Source organism: Vigna angularis, chromosome 6 (assembly GCF_016808095.1).
Source record: "Vigna angularis cultivar LongXiaoDou No.4 chromosome 6, ASM1680809v1, whole genome shotgun sequence".
NCBI classification, from domain to species: domain Eukaryota; kingdom Viridiplantae; phylum Streptophyta; class Magnoliopsida; order Fabales; family Fabaceae; genus Vigna; species Vigna angularis.
This window is the reverse complement of record NC_068975.1, coordinates 16,312,805-16,334,737: the sequence shown is the minus strand read 5'-3', so window position 1 is coordinate 16,334,737 and position 21,933 is coordinate 16,312,805. Positions and strand designations below refer to the sequence as shown.

The 21,933-nt window shown below is 30.6% G+C and overlaps 1 protein-coding gene across 1 annotated transcript; it reads left to right on the top strand.

Moving 5' to 3' along the window:
• Nucleotides 1-56: 56 nt before the first annotated feature.
• Nucleotides 57-19,132, top strand: LOC108330300 (uncharacterized). The gene is made up of 3 exons (XM_017564791.1): nucleotides 57-236; nucleotides 579-1,069; nucleotides 18,716-19,132. Exons 1-3 carry the CDS (start codon nucleotides 57-59, stop codon nucleotides 18,891-18,893), a joined length of 849 nt encoding a protein of 282 aa, XP_017420280.1. The 3' UTR covers nucleotides 18,894-19,132.
• The last annotated feature ends 2,801 nt before the right edge of the window (nucleotides 19,133-21,933 follow it).

Sequence of the window (21,933 nt, the reverse complement as noted above, 5' to 3'; positions counted from 1 at the left end):
CGGGAGGTTTGTTGCAGCAGTTGGAGATCCCTGAGTGGAAATGAGATAGCATAGCCATGGATTTTGTTACCTATTTACCACGGACAATTAGAGGTCATGATGTCATTTGGGTTGTTGTGGACAGGCTAACTAAGAGTGTCAATTTCTTAGCAATGAATTTGAGGATGTCTATGGAAAAGTTTGCTCAGTTCTACATCAGAGAGATTGTTAGGTTGTATGGTGCACCGTCAAGCATAGTATCACATAGAGATCCACGGTTCACATCAAAATTTTGGCAGTCTTTGTAGAGTGAGTTGGGTAGCGTATTTCATATGAGTTCAGGTTATCATCCCCAAACAAATGGACAATCAAAGAGAACGATCCAATCACTTGAGGATTTGTTGAGGACGTGTGTATTGGATCACTTGGGAGTTTGGGATGAAGTGTTGTCGTTGGTGGAGTTCACCGACAACAATAGTTATCAGACCAGCATTGGTATGACATCGTTCGAAGCATTGTATGGAAGACGTTGTCGGACGCCTCTTTGTTGGTTTCAGGAGGGAGAGTCTGTGTTGACTAGGCCATATTTGATTCAATAGACTATTGAGAAGGTGAAGCTGATACAAGAGAGGATGAGAGCATCTCAAACTAGGCAGAAGTCGTATGTTGATCGGAGACGAAGACCGTTGGAGTTTGTAGTAGGGGATCATGTTTTCCTTAGACTGACTCCTACTAGTGTGGGCAGAGCCATTCGTTCTAGGAAACTATCTCTCAGGTTCATTGGTCTTTACCAGATCTTGAGACGAGTAGGGCTAGTGGCGTATGAGATAGCCATCCCTCCCCAGCTGGTGAATCATCATCTTGTATTTCATGTCTCACAACTTAGGAAGTATGTGCTTAATTCGTATCAGGTGTTAGAAGTGAAGGATGTGCATGTCAGAAATTATCTTTCAGTGGAGGTGCAGCTTGTCAAGATTGTGGAGAGCCAGACCAAGCAACTTAGAGGAAAGACCGTTAGTCTAGTCGGAGTTGGCTGGGATAGTAGGACATGTGACTCTACATGGGAGTTAGATCAGTCACTTGTTCTCTTGTAAGTCTAATTTCGAGGTTGAAAATTTTTGTTGTTGGAGAGAATGTAAGAACTTAGAAAATAGATTATTAGAGTTGGTAGGTGTATTAAAATATTAAGACCGAGTATTTTATTATAAAATAACTTTATAATATAAATAGAATTTTATAAACTCAACTTATTACTTTAAGAATACAAAGACATAAAGTGCTGGAATGAAATTGAAAATGCGAGAATGGAAGCAGGAAAACGAAACTGGAATTGAAAATAAAAGGCACTATCGAAAACGAAAATTGCAATTATATTATAGGCTTAAATACTTACTTCGTCCTCATGTTAAGAGGTGGATTTCTGTTTAGTACCCGATTTTAAAAATGAAGACATTAGGTCCCTATGTTATGAAAAATGTATGAATAAGGTCATGTTCGTTAAGTTGACAACAACGGCGTTAAGTCCATGTTGATGTGGCCGTACTTTTTCTCTTCTCTCTTCTACTGTCCAGCTTTTTCTCTCTCTTGTTCAGCTTTTTCTTTGATGATTTGTTGAACTTGTTTTTCTTTGTGGACCTTATTCATATACTTTTCATAACATAGGGTCTCAATATCTTCATTTTTAAAACCGGGTACTAAACAGAAATTCACCTCTTAACATGGGGATGAAGTAAGCATTTAAGCCTAAATTATAAAATGAATTCAATACATAAAACGAGAATGGAAGAAAGAACCTAAAACCCCCAAAGGGGGGGGGGGTGTGAAAACGCATCAATGGAGAGTAAACGTGAGAAGAAAGAGCTTCCCAAATTTAATTTAGGGTTTTTAAAAGGACAAAAGACGAAAATGTCCTCTATATGGGCTTCTTACAAAATATTGACCAAAAATAGGTCCAAAAAAATCTGGTCAAAACTAAAATAGTTAAAATTACAAAATGAAATTAAATGATGTTGCAACCCTCTTGAAGTCCTAATCATAATTCCAAAATTATCCTACAATTAATAATGAGAATAATTAGATTCAGATAATCCAAATTGATTGAAAATATGAATTACTGATCAAATTAAGCACAATTAGTGAAAATGAGAGAATGATGGAGAATTAAACACAATTCACTAATATAATTTTGTGTGGAAAGCTAAGTGAATAGTATAAAATAATGATTCATCAAAGAGCCAAACTAAACAACTTAAAGGAAAGATCATCAGTTTAGTCAGGGTTGGCTGGGATAGTAGGACAGGTGACTCTAACTAGAAGTTAGAGGGAGTCATGAGAGAGTCGTATCCTCACCTGTTCTTTAGTAAGTCTAATTTTCGAGGTAAAAAATTTTTGTTGTTGGGGAGAATGTAAGAACCTAGAAAATAGATTATTAGAGTTGGTAGGTGTATTAAAATATTGAGACCGAGTATTTTATTATAAAATAACTTTATAATATAAATATAATTTTATGAACTCGACTTATTACTTTAAGAATACTCTATCTTTCTAAAACATTTTCTCTTCGTTCTCTCTTACTTCTCTTGGTGAGATTCAAGTATGTTTAGAATGAATGTAGGAACTTAGTCTTGGGGGTTATTCTGAAACTCCAATGGTCTTTCATTCTTAAGTAGAGAGGATTGATCCATGTCGTGAGGAGTAGGAGGAGGTCTTAGTCTTGGGTGCTTCCAATATGATCCAAGGCGTGGAATAAACTAACCTTGTGAGTGTGGAAGGGAGAAACTCATTGGCAATGGCTTTGCAAAGCAGTAGAATTATTATGCGTGTTGAATGTAATGTAGTTTATGGAGTTTTATTGATTGTTCTTTTATTTTACACTAGCTTACCCTTTGTTGTGATTGTATTTTGTATGTTGATGGGTTCTTTCCTTTACGATGATCATCCTATGGGTGTGAGCAGAGGGAGAGGAGGTTTCCCTAGAGCAAGCACTTGATGGAGGAAATGTTGCAGTATAGTTCCTTTAGAGCAGTATTGTACATAGTTTTGTTTAGACCGTTTGTATATAAAGTTTAAAATTTATAGTTGTTTTTTGATAACTGTAAGTTGATACTTTATATTATAATTTATATCCGATCTATCATATTAAACATGTGATGACTATTATATAGTTAAATGCTATATTTTGGGATGTTACTTTTTTGTATCAGAGCAGTTCTTTCCTTAGGAATCCTATAAGTTAGGAGTGTACTATGCTTTTCTTGTGTAGTCATAGTTATGTCTAGTTGGTATCCCTGTTTCTTTGAGTTCGATTGATGGCTTTTCTCTCTGTGTAAGCAGAAGATAGCACCCTGGCCTCCTCCTCCCCACCTACAAATCGTGATGCACTAAACCCGATGCACCAAGGTCTCCCTAAGCTCACACCATTAATGTGATTATTACAAAAGTGAAAACATACCCAAAGACAAACAACACAAAAGCAAGGGTAAGGTAGAGTATCAAAAGATTATACATACCATTTAAAACAATCACAATATACATGCATATTATGAATCAATCAACAAAGAAATTAGTCCCTCCCACTTGAAACCCTTTACTATCTTGATAGATGCATTGAAATCGGACTCATGGGTAACCTGCACCCGTGTATGGTGGAGCAACCTTGCTCCGAAATAATAATAACCACATCCTCAACAACCACCAATAATGTCATACATCAAGGTTAATCTGTCAAACATCTATGGTTCTAACCAGTGTCCATAGATGGGGTTATTGAGAGTGTCAGGATCATTTTCTAATCTAGGAGCCCCTACTTCAATACATAACACAACATAACCAACTTAGGATATTCCTCCTTGGAATTCCTTTCTCACGTGATACTTGAAATCCACACCTCACACATTATTTGAACATCATCATCACATCTCATACATAGTCATATTCATAACTTTATTTCCATACCACATTGCATACTATCACATGAAACCTCTCATTATACATTAAACAACCAGAAACACCCTTACAAGTCACTAGAAGTCACATAATAACACAATTTCTTTATGGCATCTTGATACTTACATTTAGGTAAGGAAAACAACTTTGAAACCCTCACCAAGAGCTCCAGAAGGGTCCAAAACCCCCTAAAACAACCTAAGGAACGTCTAAAAAGGACATCTAGAACCCTGAAAACCCCTAAAATGACCTAAAGAATGTCTAAATAGGACATCCAGAACCCTCAAAACCCCCCAAAAATAGGTGTAGTGGCACACAATAACACTCGAGCGCCTAGGGGTTGGCGCTCAGCGCTGGCGCCTCTAGAAACAGGTGCTTAAATGTGGGCGCTCATGCGCTATTAGTAAGATGAAGACTCAATTTTCTCACTTTGAACACTTTACCCCCAACTTCTAATGGTCTTTAGGACCCTCTAGACCTTGAGAAAACTTTCACAACCCTGTTGTAATTCAATTTGACACTTTAAAACACAAATTCACTTCCACAAGCTATCCAATTTCAATTCTACACTTTCTAACCCACATATCAATTTACCCATTACATAGACCAGTCTAATTACACTTGTTAGCACCCTCCAACACCTTAGTTTCATCGCAACCTTCCTACTTTCAATTCCCAACACCTAAAACCTCTAAAATGGACTAGAAACTCAACTTATGAAGCCAATATCACTTCCATGAAAGATTTTTCTGATTTTAGTACCTAGACAAGTCCTAATAGGTATAATAACATATCTCTAACCTTTCAAAACAATTTATACTCACCACTTCAAAATTTCACTACTCAAAACCCCTTTTTTACACCAAAAACACTTGAAAACTTCAACTATAAACCCTCAATTTGCTACTTAACAGTTTTCAACCATCGAGCCCTCTTAACAAGTCCCAATTTACCTCATGACAACACCTAGACAATAGTTTCCTCACCTCAGCCCCAAATTCTCAAACTCATACATACAAACCCCCATTTTAGGCCTAAAACCAAAGAACTTCACCATTTTTCATCACAATCATTTTGAATTCAACTTCAAACAACAACATAACTTCATCACCCATATTCATAACAATATAGAACATTAGTTTCACATTATTACAATCATAAACTCTTCATAATACCAAATATCGTTATTTACACCTAACCAATACTGTATTACTGTCACAATTTCGTCCATACATCATATTGTTCTTATAGATTCTATTTTAAAATAAATAAACACAATCTAAGATAGATCTAGTTTCCCTTACCTTGAAAAAAAATTGCCAAACTCAAAGAAATGTTTCGCCGATTGCTTGAAACGCAAGGAATCTCTATACGAACCTACGAGACACCAAATTGGAAACGGATGATAACGGTTGAAAATACCGTTATCATCCTCCATGAAGTGTGTAAGACCCATAAAAAATATATATATATATATTTCTAATAGTAATTTTTAGCATTTTATTAGTAATAATAATTTTAATGGATAGAAAAATGTAAATTTTTGGATATAAAATTATAGTAATTCTAGAGGGAGAGCTTCAAATTTTTAATAACTTATTTAGGATTTTTTTTTTAAGAAAAGTGAATAGTAAATAGTAAATAGTAAATAGTAAATAGTAAATAGTGAATAGTGAATAGTGAATGGTTAAAAAAAATATATATTAAAATAAATTGTGGAAGAGAACACTCCACGTAGAATTAATCATTCAGAGATAAGAATGGTGAATAAAAAAATAATTTTTGAATAGTAAAAATGAATAGTAAAAGTGAATAGTAAAAATGAATAGTAAAATTTTTGGCTATAAATAGCCAAGGGGGGAGGCTGAAGATTTACACCAAAATTCTAGAGAAATTGTGAGAGAAGAGAGTTGGAGGAAATTCTAGTTGAAGAGGGGAAATTCTGGAAGTTTCCGGAGAACGGTTTGAGAAGAGGAAACTAAGTCTGGAATAGAGGTAAGGGGAGCTAACTTTGAGTATTTCCTTTTGTATTATCTTGAGTCTGGAATATGCTATATTCTCCTTTTGTCTGATCTTTAATCTTGAATATGGAGTATTTTGTTTCTGTATGATCTTGAAATTTAAATAAGAGTATGCTTCTGTGATGATATCCAAGTGTGATAGCTGTAAAATGTGATATTGATTATGTTATGCCATTTGTATGTTATTAGTTGTTTATTTTTTTTATTTTGGAAGGATTAGAAATTGTCTAACCGGCTCTGCCAGATTCAAATTCTTGTTTCCCCAAACATTTTATTGCTTTCCTTATTTATTTTTATTGTATTTTGGAAGGATTAGAAGTTGTCTAACCGGCTCTGCCAGATTCAACTTCTTGTTTCCCCAAACTATTTATTGCTTTACTTATTTATTTTATTGCATTTTTGGAAGGATTAGAAGTTGTCTAACCGGCTCTGCCAGATTCAACTTCTTGTTTCCCCAGACATGTTATTGTTCGCGTTATTTAATTATATTGTATTTTTGGATGGATTAGAAGTTGTCTAACCGGCTCTGCCAGATTCAACTTCTTGTTTCCCCAGAAATTTTATTGTTTTATAATTTTTTTTATTGCATCTTTCTGGAAGGATGAGAAGTTGTCTAACCGGCACTGCCAGATTCAACTTCTTGATTCCCCTAAATTTTTATATTAATATTATTTTGATGGTAATGGGAGCTAATTATTTCTGTATGAATTTATTTTATAAAATATTTGCATATGAATGTTGAACTGATGTGCTCTTGTGAAACTATTTTATGACTTTTATTATATTGGGTATGGTGACTGAAACTGTGAAATTGTACATGTTGTGATGTGATGAATTTAATCTGTTCTGAATGAGTTTGTTGGCTGAAATTGATCTTGTTGGAAGGTCTGAAGTAAGGGTTCTGAAATAGCTTATATATGGGTATTAAATAGATGTACAGATATTGTTTGAGGTTGCTATGAGAGGAAGTGAACACATTAAAATTTGGCATTTCAAATTTAGAGCATAAGAGAACATGGTAGATAATTTAAATAAATCAATTGTTAATTATTGAGGGCCTTTCTTTGTTGGTAGGATAGAGGAACCTTAAAAACCTGAGTTGGCACATCCCTGATCATAGAGCAGCCCTGACCTGGTCCAGTCAGTTGTGACTAGTCATATGTGCTGGCGTCGAAGGTGAGTCTGATGCGTTCAGACATCTGGGTCCCCTCCGGTGACCAATTGGAGTAAAGAAAAATCTATACTAGAATAAAACTAAAATAAAACAAGTTGATTGTAGATGCATAATATTATCATGGTAAAAATTTCATATATATTTTATTACATTGAGCCCAGACTTTAATATGTAGTTCCTAAGATATGTTGATATATTTTGGTTGATCCATAATCTTTGTTTGGTGAAAATATGTTGAGTTATACTCGTTATGGGCAAAATGAGTTTATAATATGAAGCATGATATTTGGTAATATGTTTAATTTATTGATACCAAAACGGGTTATTATGAATTCATGATTAAAGAATGAACATGATTGAGTTAGGTGGATAAGAGGGTATGAATTGTTGGTTTTATGAAATGTTGGGGTGGATATGAGAAATTCATTACTTATGAAATGATGTTACTACCGGGAGTAGTATGATCGAGTTATACCATGAGAGTTTGGTATGAACAAAGTAACATTGAGGTTTATAGAAGCAGGCAGAGAGGGGTCTGACCATAAGGCTTCAGAAAGTAAGACATAGTATATAAGTGAGGCTTAAGGAAGCAGGCAGAGAGCGGTCTGACCATAAGGCTTCATGAGTAAGCATGGTACACTTGTAAGATTTATGGAAATGAGAAAGATGATTTTGATAATGATGAATTAATGACATCGGAATAATGATATTTTATCAATTGCAAAAATACATGATTATAATATTTTTATTACAAGTTTAATGATTTTATGATATGGTTGGCTTACCCTTATTTGTTTGTACTATGATCATATAACTCATGTTATATGTGATTAGATAATGTTGCAGATGCGGTTGAAAAAGCTTAGAGATGAGAGAGATGCGGGGAAAAACTTTCAGGGATTTTTGTAAAAAGAATAAATTTGTATTGGGAAGATTATGTTGTGTAAAACTTATAAGTTGAAATTTCAATGGTGAAGACTATATTGTTTAAAGTTTGTATGTTTGGTATTGTACTTTGGAGTAATTGAAATAAAGTTTGATTGTTTATATGAGATATCAAATTAATTTAGTCTCTACTATCAGTAATACCCTTTAAAATATTTGGGTGTTACAAAGTGAACATCCTTGTTAATAATAATATTTCTGGTTTGTGGCTGGAAAATTTTATAGGCTTTACTGACAAAACTGTAGCTTATAAAGATGCCTAGTGAAGCTATCCTATCAAGCTTGTCATGCTTACTATGTGGAACATGAGTGAAACACAAACAACCAAATACTTTAAGAAATTTTAGAGATGGTTTATAATCATACCATGCCTCAAATGGTGTCATTTCTCTCACTGCCTTTGTTGGAACCTATTTTGAAGAAACATAGTTGTATTTGTTGCCTTTGCCCAAAACGTTTTTTGGCAAATTCTTCTCATACAACATGCATCTTGGCATCTCCATGATGTATCTATTTCTTTGCTCACTAACTTCATTTTGTTGAGGTGTGTAAAGGGATGTAAGCTGATGCTTTATGCATGTATCTTCACAAAACCTGTCAAATTCTGCTAAAGTATACTCCTTCTATGATCAGATCTTACAATTTGAATTTTACAACTACTTTCATTCTCAACTTTTGTCTTAAACTTCAAAAAACCCTGAGCTACTTCTAATTTAAACTTTAAGAAAAAAATGCAGCACATTCTAGTGAAGTCATCAATAAAGGTAATGAAATAGAGACTACCTTTTAATGAACTACAATTTGTGAGTGGCTCTCCATATTGACTTCGGGAATGGATTTCTTTTTTTCTTTCCAAATTGACATACTTTGCAACTTGAGATTGTATCGCTAAGCTTGGGAACATCAAGTGTCAACCCTTGTTCTCTTAGTTGCAACAACCCCTGATGATGATAATGTTCTACTCTCTTATGCCAAACTTGAGTGAAATCTTCTTTGAGAGAAAAAACAAATTGCTTCTCCTCTAAAGGATTGAGTGAGAAACTTTTTCCTCTAATTTTTACTTTGAAGATATCTTGATTAGTTGCATCCTTAATCAAGCAATATTCATAGTCAAAAATAACTTTAAGGCCTTTTTCAATAAGTTGACCCACACTCAATAAATTTTGCTCAATGTCAGGAACAATGAGAACATCCTGTATAAGTTTTGTTCCTGTACAACTTGTAATTGCAACAGTTCATTTTCCTTTGACAGAAATATAATCCCTATTGCCAATTCTGACTTTGGTGATGTTAGTTGATTTCAAATCTCTAACCAACTCCTTGTCATGAGTCATATGATTTGTGCATCCAATTAACCAACTTTCATTTGATTCACTGCTTGCAAAGCATGTAGCCACAAATAGTTAATCATCCACTTCCTGATCAACAATCTTAGCCTCTTCACCTTGTTCTTGATTCTTGCTCCTTCAAATTACATATTCATACCCCCATTTGGTTACATTTGGTACACTTAGCTTTTGGTCTTCTCTAGCATTTGAAGGAAGGATGACCCTTATTATAGCAATGTTGACATGGAGGGTAGGATCCCTTCTTGACTCTTGTTTTGTTGTTGGCTGAAGATTCTCTAGTAGGATTTTAATTCTTCTTATAAAATTTTTTCTCTTGTTGTTCTGTGCATTCTTATGATGTTTGGCTTGCAAGGCTTCTTCAATGGCACCTTCTTGCCTCATGACTCTTCTTTGCTCTTGTGCCTGCAAAACATTGAGAAGCTCTACAAGAGTGATTTGATTTAGATCCTTAGTATTTTCCAAGATTGAAATAGATGCCTCAAATTTTTCAGGCACTATTACAAGAATTTTTTGAATAATTCTTGAGTCGGTGAATGTAGAACCAAGCAATTTGATTTGGTTTAATGTCCAATAACCTATCAGAATACTCTTTAATTGATTCTGTTTCTTTCATTCTCTGCAGCTCGAATTCTCGAATCGAACACCGGTGACAAATTAAAGAGAGATTATGACTTGCTTCATGACAAAGACTCACATAGCCCTTAAAAAAATAAAGCTTTTAATACCAATTGTTAATATTTAGAAGCAAAACAAGAGAGCCAAAAACGTATGTATTATTAAATGAAAAATAAAGAAAGACGTTGCAGTATTTAAAACTTGAAAAATAACTACCCACTAACATTTTGATCCTAATTTTAATCTACCACTCTAATGCATAATTGAAAAATTAACTCAATCCTAAAAATAAAGAACAAATTTTGACTCAATTAAATTAAAAATAAAACAATCCTAAAGCATTTTCCTTAACGTACCACTAAAATGTTATTTTTGGGGCTTGGGGTTTTACAACAGTAGTAGATGTGAAAATTTAAAATTATATTTAAGAAAATCATAGTTCTTTACGTAATTTCATCATTTTAAAATAAACAAAAGAGAATTACCAAATTAACTTGATTTTTAAGCAAATATGTAATTTATAATAGTAGTTAATAAGTCTGTTTGATGCGACATAATATAACAGTTTAATACTTAAAAATTCATTTTGAAAATTCATTCAAAAAAACATAATTTCGAAATATCTTATAATAAAATTTATGATTATAGAATAAATATTCTGAACAATATAAAATTCATTATAGATTAATATTTTCCAAATAATAATGTATAACGCATTCTGAATCATTATTTCTCTCGAATATTTTGGATAAAATAATATTTGGAATTTTAAAATTATTATTTTAAAATTGTGGATGCCTATTAAATAAAAACTCTCTGAATACTATTTTTTCTTCATACATCCATCACCTCATATTACAAATTATGGATCCAATAATTCGTATTTTTGCCTTTCTTTTTCACTTTCACATCCATAAGCATCATTACCTGCAAATAAAATGTGAACAATGATTTCAACTCCAGAAAAAACAATTCTGCAAACTACAAATTCTATTTTAATGCAATTATTTGAAAATAAAAATCCAAAATAAACAATTAATTAATCATTCTTAGAAATCATTCAAAATGAATTATAAATTACTTCCAGAGAAAATAATTTCATAATAATAGATTTTATTATAACAATTTTTAGGGGGATATTTTATGTATTTTTATTTTATTTTTTTTACAATGTCAACAAATTAAGAATAAATTTTAATGTGATTATTGCATAAAAAAATCATCTTAACAAGCACAATTATCTTCGTTGTTAATATTACAAAAGTCTAATAAATCAACTGTAACACCCTAGAATGTTATGGGAAAATTTTTCATTTTATTTACTAAGAAAAATGTCGATTTCTATTTATACATCAATCTTATAAATTTATGAAAACATCATTATAAATTTTCATTAGATAAAATTTAAATAAAACACTCATCATCAATCCCCTCTCTCGTCAATCATCGACTCTAGAGTCATCTGCATTCCTATCTGAGCTCCCGCATAACAACATGAGTTATACGATCATTGCACAAGTACAAACACTACAAAAAATCACAAACAAGTAAGGTGAGCTAACATGTAACATATAATTCATCCAACATGCATAAATATTTTACTACATATAACAATAATCATATTATATAACAATCATGCTAAACGCGACCATCTCATCATACAATAATCACACTTTCATCATACAATAATCATGCTAGAGACACTCATCCGGATGATACCTTGATGCGAAATCACAGAAGATTGTGCAGTTGTGGTGGCCTCCACTGCTCTTTACATATACACTTCAAATACAATATTACATGTTATCCACAAGGTTAGCCCCTCTCACAACATAACTCATCTTTCTCTACTTGAGAATTATTAGAGTATCAGGATAAGCTCCAACAACAGGACCCTCAACATCAATGTGTACACTAATTAATTACAACCATAAAGTCTCTCTGAGACCCTTGACCAAATCTCACATCATGCTCATATTCATCAATCCATTCATCATATAATACATATTTGATTCAGAATCATGTTCATAGCTTAACATAAAATAATATTCAAGTCAATGATACAATTCAATAAATACAATTATTCAAAATTCTACCCAATATGATCAAATATTATTAACAATTTAACTAGTTATAGTATTACGTGGGATGAATAATTTCATTACAGCTTCTAATTAAAGATCTGACCGACCAAAGTAAATAACAACACGTTTAGAACTTACTTTAAAAGTTTTAATTCGATCCAACGGTTAATGAATTGAAAATCTTAATTTTACATACTCAAAAACATAATTTAAGGTGGAATTGAGTTTTCTAATAAACCCGAAAATAAATTTTACAAATATAGATATCCAATTAAAATTTTGAACGGTCAAGGTGAATAAATATGTCTTAGGAACTACATATTAAAATTTTAGATTAATTTAGCGGTTATCTAGGTTGAAAATAAAGTTTTATCGTAGTAATTTAAAAACATAATTTGAGTAGTTTTTAGATCTATCCAAAATACAAAATTAATTCCTCTAAGCAAAGTAGTCCAATTAAGAATCCGAGCGGTCAAGATTATTTTATATATCTTATGGACCATATATAAAATTATTAGGTCAATCTAATGGTAAACAAAGCGGAGATTAAAGTTTTTACTTAGGTAACTTAAAGACAGAATTACAATGTTAATCATGTTACTCAAAGATGCAAAATTTATTCCGCTAAGTACAAATCTCTAATTAAAAATTCAAACAGTCAAAATGGAGTAAAATCTTTTAGGAATCATATATAAAACTTGAGCTTAATCTGACGGTAAACTAAGTGAGAATTAAAATTTTACCGAAGTAACTTTGAGACAGAAAAAAAGTGAGGATTAATTTTACTTAAGATTGCAAAATTCATTTCTTTAATTATAAACCTTAAATTAAAATTTTGAGGGGTCAAAGTGTATTAATATATCTCAAGAATCATATATCAAAATTTATGTTAAATCTAACGGTAAATAAAGTGAAAATTAACGTTTTATTGTAGTAACTCAAAGATGGAAAACACGAAAAAGAACATAGTCATGGACAACCAAAATCTATGCAGATATATAGGTAGTACAAAATACAACATGCTCATATAAAAAATCATACACCCTAAAATATACATTTATGATGCACCTAAGAAGAGAGTTAGCTCTCTCTACCTCTTTTCCAGAAATTTTCTCTCAGTTGAAAATTGCTTTCAATTTTCGATAACTCTCTTCTTCTTAAAATGAAATTAACAACTAAAATTCTCTTAGAATTTGATTTTGTAAGACCTGTGTAAAATAAAAATATACTTTTATTTTACTATATTTTGTGTTACTAAATAATTAATTATGATATGTTTGTGTAATGAAAATATTAAGAAAGTGAATAAAATAAATTAATTAGAACTAATGTTATCTTAATTTTAGAAAATTGTTTGAAAGAATGGTTGAGTAATGTTTCCTAGTTGTTTTATTTTCATTGGTGGGGAGGTGTGGGTCTTATAGTGATAAAATAAAAAGAAAAATGGTGAGAAGGCATGGTTGGGTGGAGCACTTGAAAGTGTAAGAGGCTTGAAGGGAATTTTCTATGCTTTTGGCTTTTCATGTTTATGATAGGAGAGAGAACATAGATTTATACTTGTGCTTCCTCTTTTTGCATGATTTGAGTTTTTGAAGGTGACATTGTTGGTAGTAGGTGTTGAAATATTTTTCCATAGCTTGGCTTCTTTTGTTTTGTAGGGTTTTGGATAGATTATTGAGTTAAGTAAAAGAAACATATAGTTAAGTTGCATGGTGCGTACAAAACATGAGCAGGACTTAATGAGAACCCTACCATCTTATATAAACCATATTATGTGTGAGAGAGTGGGAAAAATCTACAAAATAGTAGGCTTGGAGGATAGTTTTGGACGGGTGGAGAACATTGTTACTACGCAAGGGAAGGAAGGCATCTTGTTGGTCTTTGCTTTGAAACTCAAAGGATTTTGGAAACTCACTGGAACTAGAGGTAAGGGAGGAAACTAGGATTTATATAATTGTATGCATGTTGGGGTAGTTAAAAACTAGACTATATATGTATGTTTGATGGTGCATGTATATTGTATGAGGGGTAGAAGGTAAGGGAAGCTAGATTTATTTCTTTGATTGCTGAAATAATTTGTATTTGATGCAAATCTGGGAAGAAGGGGATGAAATTGGGGTTTCCGGAAATCTGGTGCGATTCTGCAGAATTCTGCAGAACGCGCATTCGTCCAAATGGCTCGACCAATTAGTGGTCGGCCAAAATACTTGAGCGTTCGGTTTTATTTTCTATGTACCAGCGTTAGCGTTCGTCCTTGGATTAAAGTTAGTAACATATTAGACGTTCGTCCCAACAGTGCTCGATAATAGTGGTCGGCCAAATAACCGTTCGGTCTTGTATCCTCCAGTAACGAGCGCTAACGTTCATTCTGGGCTTGTTTCGGTGAACGTCCAGTTTTGATGTTTTAGTGAATTAAGCGTTCGATCTAGATTTGATATTGTTAGGTATGAATCTTGAACGTTCGTTTTTTTGGGTATAACTGGGCGTTCGGTTTAAGTTACTTATTCTTAAGTTTTGAATCTTGAACGATCGACTTTAGGGTATTAGTGACTAATGAGCGTTCGGTCATTAGTTTCTACTGATCGGTTAAGTTTTGATTTTTGCATCGTCCGGTTAGCTGCTGATTTATGTCGTTCGGTCAAGACTTCTTTTTAATACCGTTCGGTTGATACCTGAATTGATAGTGTCCGGTTAAGTGTGAATTTAATACTGTTCGAATAAGTTGTAATCATTCGGCCAGGATTCTAGACGATCGTCCAATACTTTAGGTGTCCGGCAAAGCGACCTAGGGGTTCGACCAAGAATCAAAACGTTCGTCCTAATGGTGTCCGGATTAATAGTGTTTGATTTTGAGTGTTCGGTATTGAGATATTAGTGAGTATAAGAATTCGTTCTTAACTTAGAATTCTTGGGTAGTAATCTTGAGCGTTCGGCTTTAAGTTGGTATTCTTAGGTTTGGCTTGTGAACGTTCGGTCTTGGTTTAATTGTGATCGTGAGCGTTCGTTCTCGATGATGTTAATCCTCAGGAGGTACTCGTCAAAGGTAGTGTTCGAACTAGGTTTAATCTCTGAACGTTCGTCCGAATAGTGCTCGGTTTTAACGTTCGGCCTGATAGTGTTAAATCCAGTAAAGTGTTCGGTTAAGCGTTCGTCCGAATAGTACTTAATCTGTGATGCTCGTTTTTAGCGTTCGGCCAAATAGTGCTCAATCTATTATGGTGCTCGGTTTGTAGCGTTCGGCCTGATTATGCTTGAGCTTATAGCGTCCGTCCAAGTGGCATTCGGTGAATAGTGTCCGTCCAAATAACGTTCGGCGATAATATATGAATCCGTAATTTTCTTTGGGAGTATTTTAAAACAATTATTGAGAATTGTTGGTTATTTTCTTGATCTAATATCGGTTTATTTATACATGTTATTGAGAATATGTATGAATTCGTGATTGAGCACGTTTATTCTGTTGGAGGTGGTACATACACTATGTTATTTACTTGTAACTTCGTCTGTCTTTTGAGCATTTTTGCTAGTCTCGCGTGAGACTGAGATTCGAGTGTCACCTTCTTCTGCGAGAGGAGGTGAATGTCTCGCCCAATGACTTCGGCTCGTGTTGAGTATAGTGCATCGTTACGTGTAATATCAATCTTTTTACTCGTTAGTCCTTGAGGAGTCAGGAAGATAGGTCTGAAGTCACGATGGAAGACGACTCGGGTCGCCTGTTATTGAGAACAGGTTATGACGACGAATTACAAGTAAACGACATTGTTTATGAAGGACTAGTCTGCAATGTCATGTGTGTCGAATTATATTAAATCATGGAAATTGTTATAGTTTATATGAAATGGGTTTATGATGTGATATTTCTGGTTACTCACCCTGAAATGTTGTGGTTGTGGTTTCCACCTACGATGATCGTACTTGTACGGGAGTAGATGATATTGTAGATAAAGCTGGATTGGAATAACTCTTCGAGAGAGACGAGAAATAAAACTTGTTGGGATTTTTATAATGTTTTCTTATTTATGGTCGTTTGATTTTGTTATTTTAAGAAACAATTAAAATTTGGTTTGTTGTAATGTATGAACTTATGATGTGTGTATGGTTTGTTTATGTGTGGTATATTTAAAAAAAAAATAATAAACACTTTCATAAAATTCATGTTTCAAGATTATTATTATTATTAGTAATATATCCTATGAGGTGTTACAGATTTCTTCCAGCCCCTTCCTCAAAAACAACCCTTCCCTGTTTATAGACTAAAAAAAATCTATATTTTATTATTATTATTATTTTAATCCATCACTATTACTATTATTTTAATCTATCATTATTATTATGATTTCAATCCACAAAGGGTAATTAGCATTTTGGCTACTGTAATTCTATATTTAACTTACCATTTTTCTTTTATATAAACTTATTATCACATTTCTAAAAAAAAACATTACTAATAATAATAATACTGAGAGAAAATCATGAGCTTTACATTAACATCCCTTAAACTTTTTCAGAAATTTTAATTATATATATATATATATATATATTCTATATCAATAATATAATTATATAAAAAAATAAAAGTAGTTATAATTGGATCACTGATTTTTTTTATAACTATTTTGAGAAGTGAATTTTTTGAATTAAATCCCTAAAGTTAGTCTCTGACGGCTTGACACAACTAAAACAATAACAATTGATGTAGCTAATTCCAAAAACTTAAGAGCAAAAATTGATAAAAGATTAAAGATTTGCTTTATATTTTTATGTATATTAATTTAAGAGTCTAACTAAAAGATTTCGAAAAATAAAAATCAGATTCTTATTAAACTTACTATAATTTTTTTATATAAAAGATAATCTAACTAAATTTATTGATTTCTTGTTGATTTTTTCACATACTATTCAAAATCTTTTCTTGTTGTAGGATTTTAGATAGATATCGTCGTACATTTTAAAAGACATGAATATAATTTGTGAAAAAAAATACAAAGAGTACAGCTAATAATAAGTAGTAAAAATGATTTGTTTTACTTATCTTAAAAAGTATATAAAAACATGTTAAAACATTATATAAAGCAGATTTTTACATATTTGAATAATTTATTTAATCGTTTATTATTTGTAGAAAACAATTTTTACTTTATACTGATAAATTTATATAATTATTTTTCCCATATTTGAATAATTTATTTTATCGTTTATTATTTGTAGAAAACAATTTATACTTTATAATGATACATTTATATAATTATTCTTTGTATTATTGAAATAAATGGTTAAATACAATAAATTTGTGATTTTAAATAAATATAAAATTTATTTAAAATCATAAATTCATTATATTTATGAAATTTGGAAATTATATAAATGTGAAATTTAGATTTATATATCTATTTAAAACGGTAATTATACGATGAATTTATGATTTTTAAATTATAAGGTATTATTCTATTATTTTTTTATATCCGAAATATACATATATCAAATTATTTTGTAATACATACCATTTATTAAAAGTAAATATTTGGTGGTTGAAAAGTAGAATAAATTAATTAAGAGAATACAACGCAGAAATTTCAGTTTCCTCCTAACTGAACAACATTTGGTCACAGATCACAGAATCAACACACGAAAGACTTTAGGAAATTAACTTAATAATATTAATTTTTATTGTTTTAATCCTTTATTTTATTTATAGTTGCCTGCCTACATATTTAATTTTAAAAATTTAAAACAAAAGAGCAATTAGGTCTTGTAAAGTTTGTTCGATCCTAACAAAAATAATAAAATTAATATCAAATTTTTTAAATAGAATAAATTTATTCCTTTAATCAACCAAAATATACTTCAAAATTGTACATCGAAATTAATCAAATATTTGAAAAAAAGAAAAAGAAAATAGAAAGGATAATGTAACTTTAGCCGTTTCTTGATGCTTCTGAATCTTTCTCTACATATTTGTGGGTCCCACTTTTTCAACTATTATCTGTTTGGATGCAACTTGGTTTTCCTTCATTCAGTGTACGCACCCGAATAAGAATAGGATTCTCTTATCTTTCTACCCAAACGAACCTCTTCTTTTTCCACCTCGACGAGAATCCCGTAATCACCGCCACGTGTACACCTCTCGAAATCTCAGCCGTCCAAAAACTAGTGGCCCTCACACACTTGCACCGCCTCTCCCACGCTCTGTTATATATATATATATATGCGTAAGCCCGTCACGTTCTTCATTCATAGTATTATTGTGAAGGTTTGTTCCTCAAGTTTCTCGAACCGTCTTCTCTCTTTCATCAAGGTTTGTTTCCGTTTCCTCTTTGATGTTGTTTCTGGGCCTTTACTTTGGTTGTGATCTCTGTTTAATGTTTTTGACTGTGTCAAACGGGGTTTTGTGTGGTTTCTCAGACATGTTGCTTGATGAATAATGTTTTAATAGGTTATTGTGTTTTAGTTTATCGAATCATAGACGTTTTGTTCGCAACTTTCTAGGTTTTTTAAGGTTTGTAAGGTTTGGTGCATGTCGATCGTGATTGCTGTTTGATATATATGTTATGAGATTAACTTTGTTAATCTTATGCTATAACCCAATTAACCTGGCGTTTGATTTTACGAGAAGATTCTCAAAGACCTCAAGAAAGAGTTTTGCTGCAACGGCAATGTGGTGCAGGACAAGGAGCTTGGCAAGATAATTCAGCTCCAAGGTGATCAGCGCAAGAACGTCTCACACTTCTTGATCCAGGCAGGCCTTGTCAGAAAGGACCAGATCAAGATTCATGGTTTTTGATTGTTCTTGTTTTCTGCTGTATTGTACTGTTTTTCTTGGTGGGGTTCTTTGTTTTGAGGTTTGAAGTTTGAAGTTTGGTTTGTTTCTTTTGTTGGATGAGTGGTCTTTGAATAAGTTTGGTTTGGTTGGGTTGGGTTTTCCAATTGTGATGATTGGATCTCATGGATGGTGCTGGTGAACTTGAATGTGTGATAAGTTTCAAATTAAATTCAATAAAACTGATGCTTTGGTTTTCAGAAGATGGTTGATTCTGCAGTTTATACCCTGTTTATGTATGTTTGGGCTGCTTTGGCTACTTTCTTCATTCAATTCAATGACTCAATTTTGGCAAATATGAATCTAAAAATAAGATATTATTCATCTAAAAATAAGATATTATTCGAACATCAAAAGCAGTCTCTAATATAGAGAAATAGTAACGAATGGAAGATGAAAATTGGCACATAAAAGTCCCTTAACACATAATAGATTCTGAGATAAGTGTTGTAAAGAAAGGAATTAATGAAATTAATTTTTTGTTCGAATAATCATTTTCACTTAAAATATTTCCTTAAATGACCCCTTCTCATAGGTCTTTTGACTTTGAATTTTAAGCAGTTATCCGAGGAATTAATTTTTCAAAGCATGTTATTTGGAATTAGTTTTTCAAATGTTATTTTGTGCACACTGGTCGATGTGATCAGAGTTCTAATCAATTTTCTTTTCTATATCTTCTAATAAAAGATGAGGTGTATGTACTTCACACGTGTTTAATGTTGAATTGTTTTTTAATTATTTTATCAGTCAATTTTAGGTTAGAAGTTCCTTTTTCTATAAATAAAATTATATTTGAAGTTTTCCTTTTAATCTAGATCAGAAAATAATATCTTTATCTAATATATAGGAACAATTTCTTATCAAGCAATGTAAATATTAGATATTTTTCTTAAAACTATATCGTTTAGCGGTCGTTCATATTTTCTTCTATTCTAAATAAAGACTATTAGTAAAATTATTACTATTATTTTTATTATTAGTCTAATTATATTATTAGCTTTAATATTAAGCATTGCTATTATTATTGTTGTTAGCATCAACATTAATATTATTAGCATAAACAATATTATTATTATTATTAAAGTAATAAATAAAACAATATTATTATTAGTATTACTTTTAGTGTTATAATAATTAATTATTATAATAATTAAATATACATATCTAATTATTATAATATTTATTATTATAATTATTAAAATATATAATTATAATAATTAAATATATATTAATTTATTTATAAAAAAATAAAAATAATCATATTATTTAAAAAGTAAGTTAAAAATAAAACTCATGTGTACGCATGTGTCTTAGATTTCTTATTTTTTTAAGATCTCTCCATTCTATAGTGATACATGATTTCTAATTTCAAAATTCACTTTTTACTAATAAAATTACATTTTCTCAAAAGTGGTTTCTTTAAATGTTTAGCTAATAGAGAATATTTAATTTCCATATGTTTTATTCATTTTTTTTTATTTTATAAAATATATTTTTTGTTTTATCAATAATCATTATCAATTATCTCCTACAAAATTAAAATAAGTTAACTTGAATTAGATATAAGTGTTAAAATATAAATACAACTTTTTTATAAATAATTGAAAATTTAAATAATTTTTGTATTTATCTTATTGTTAAGTTTGATGAACTTTTATCTTCTAAGTTTTATTATCTTATTTACTTGTTTAAAAAAAGAATTTATTTATATTTTTGATTAAGTTTATCTTTCGTAACTTTTGTGCATAACTTAATTAAATCAAATTTATCAAAATCATTTTTATTGTTTATTTTTTTTATGTATCTTTTTATCATTAGTTTTTATGATTTATCGTTGTTTTATTATTTAAAATCTTTAATACTTTTACATTTTATTTTTTTATTACTTTTTTTTCTTTTAACTCTCAAGTTTTTATCATTTATTTGATTGTCATAATGAGAAACTTGAAAACGTTGAAAGAATTGTTTGTAAGTATTACTGGTAGAGTCTCTTAATATATTGTGTTCTAAGTCATTTTAACCATGTTGAATTGGCTAATATTTTAAGATGTTTCACACTTTTAACTGAAAAAGAATTGTTTCAACTAGAAGATTACTACCAACAACTTTCAAATTGTTATGAATCACATTTAGAAAGGAAAAATACACAAAGAGATGTTCCATTAAGGTATGTTGAAATTCACTTCTTCATTTAGTATTTTAATTTTTAGTATAATGTATAACGATATATAACTTCAATTTTATCCTACTGTTTTCATGTAAGGATCATTATTTTAAATAAGTAAATATAGATCTTTATTTCAAATTGATGTAATGTCATTAAAATAAAAATTAAATATGTTTTAATCTTTTACTTTTCATATGAAATTGAAATTTTTTTAAATTTTGATACATTTTAGTCCTTAAACTTAATAGATTAATATAGTTTTTTTAACCTAATTATATTAAGAGTTAGTTGAAAAATATGTTTGATATGTCACTAAAATTTAAGGTAATTGGATTCAAATTATTATATCCATTCCTTTTATAGTTTTATGACCAAAATATATTCAAATTTCATATAAAAAAAGAATTTGTTTTTAATTTTATATGAAAGTTAAGGGACAAACACATATTTAATCCTTAAACACAGATATAAGAAATAAATCCTTTATTAATCAAAATAATAATATATGACATAAACAATGTATTAATAATTATAATATGACAGTTATTATGAAATTGATTGAAAAACTTACATTCACATGTTTATTTGACGTAATAGTAGAATGAAATAGAAAAAATATATAATAATAGTAATATCCAAAAGACTATTTAATATAGTTTTCTATTTGTAAATGTATTTCAAATTGTAATCATTTAATAATATTTACTATATATTATTTATATAATTTTTTAATTAAATATGACTTAAAATAGATAGGATAAGATGATTAAAGATTTGCTGATTCGATATCAGGAATATTGTTAGATTTTTAACCGTGATTAATTTGTAAATTAATTT

Bases quoted from the DNA above. Each gene is read 5' to 3' on its own strand.
- LOC108330300 (XM_017564791.1), top strand. From the start codon at position 57: ATGGATTTTGTTACCTATTTACCACGGACAATTAGAGGTCATGATGTC. The intron at 237-578 runs GTATCACATAGA...TTGATTCAATAG, and splicing joins ATGGTGCACCGTCAAGCATA to ACTATTGAGAAGGTGAAGCT. The intron at 1,070-18,715 runs GTAAGTCTAATT...TGGCGTTTGATT, and splicing joins GATCAGTCACTTGTTCTCTT to TTACGAGAAGATTCTCAAAG.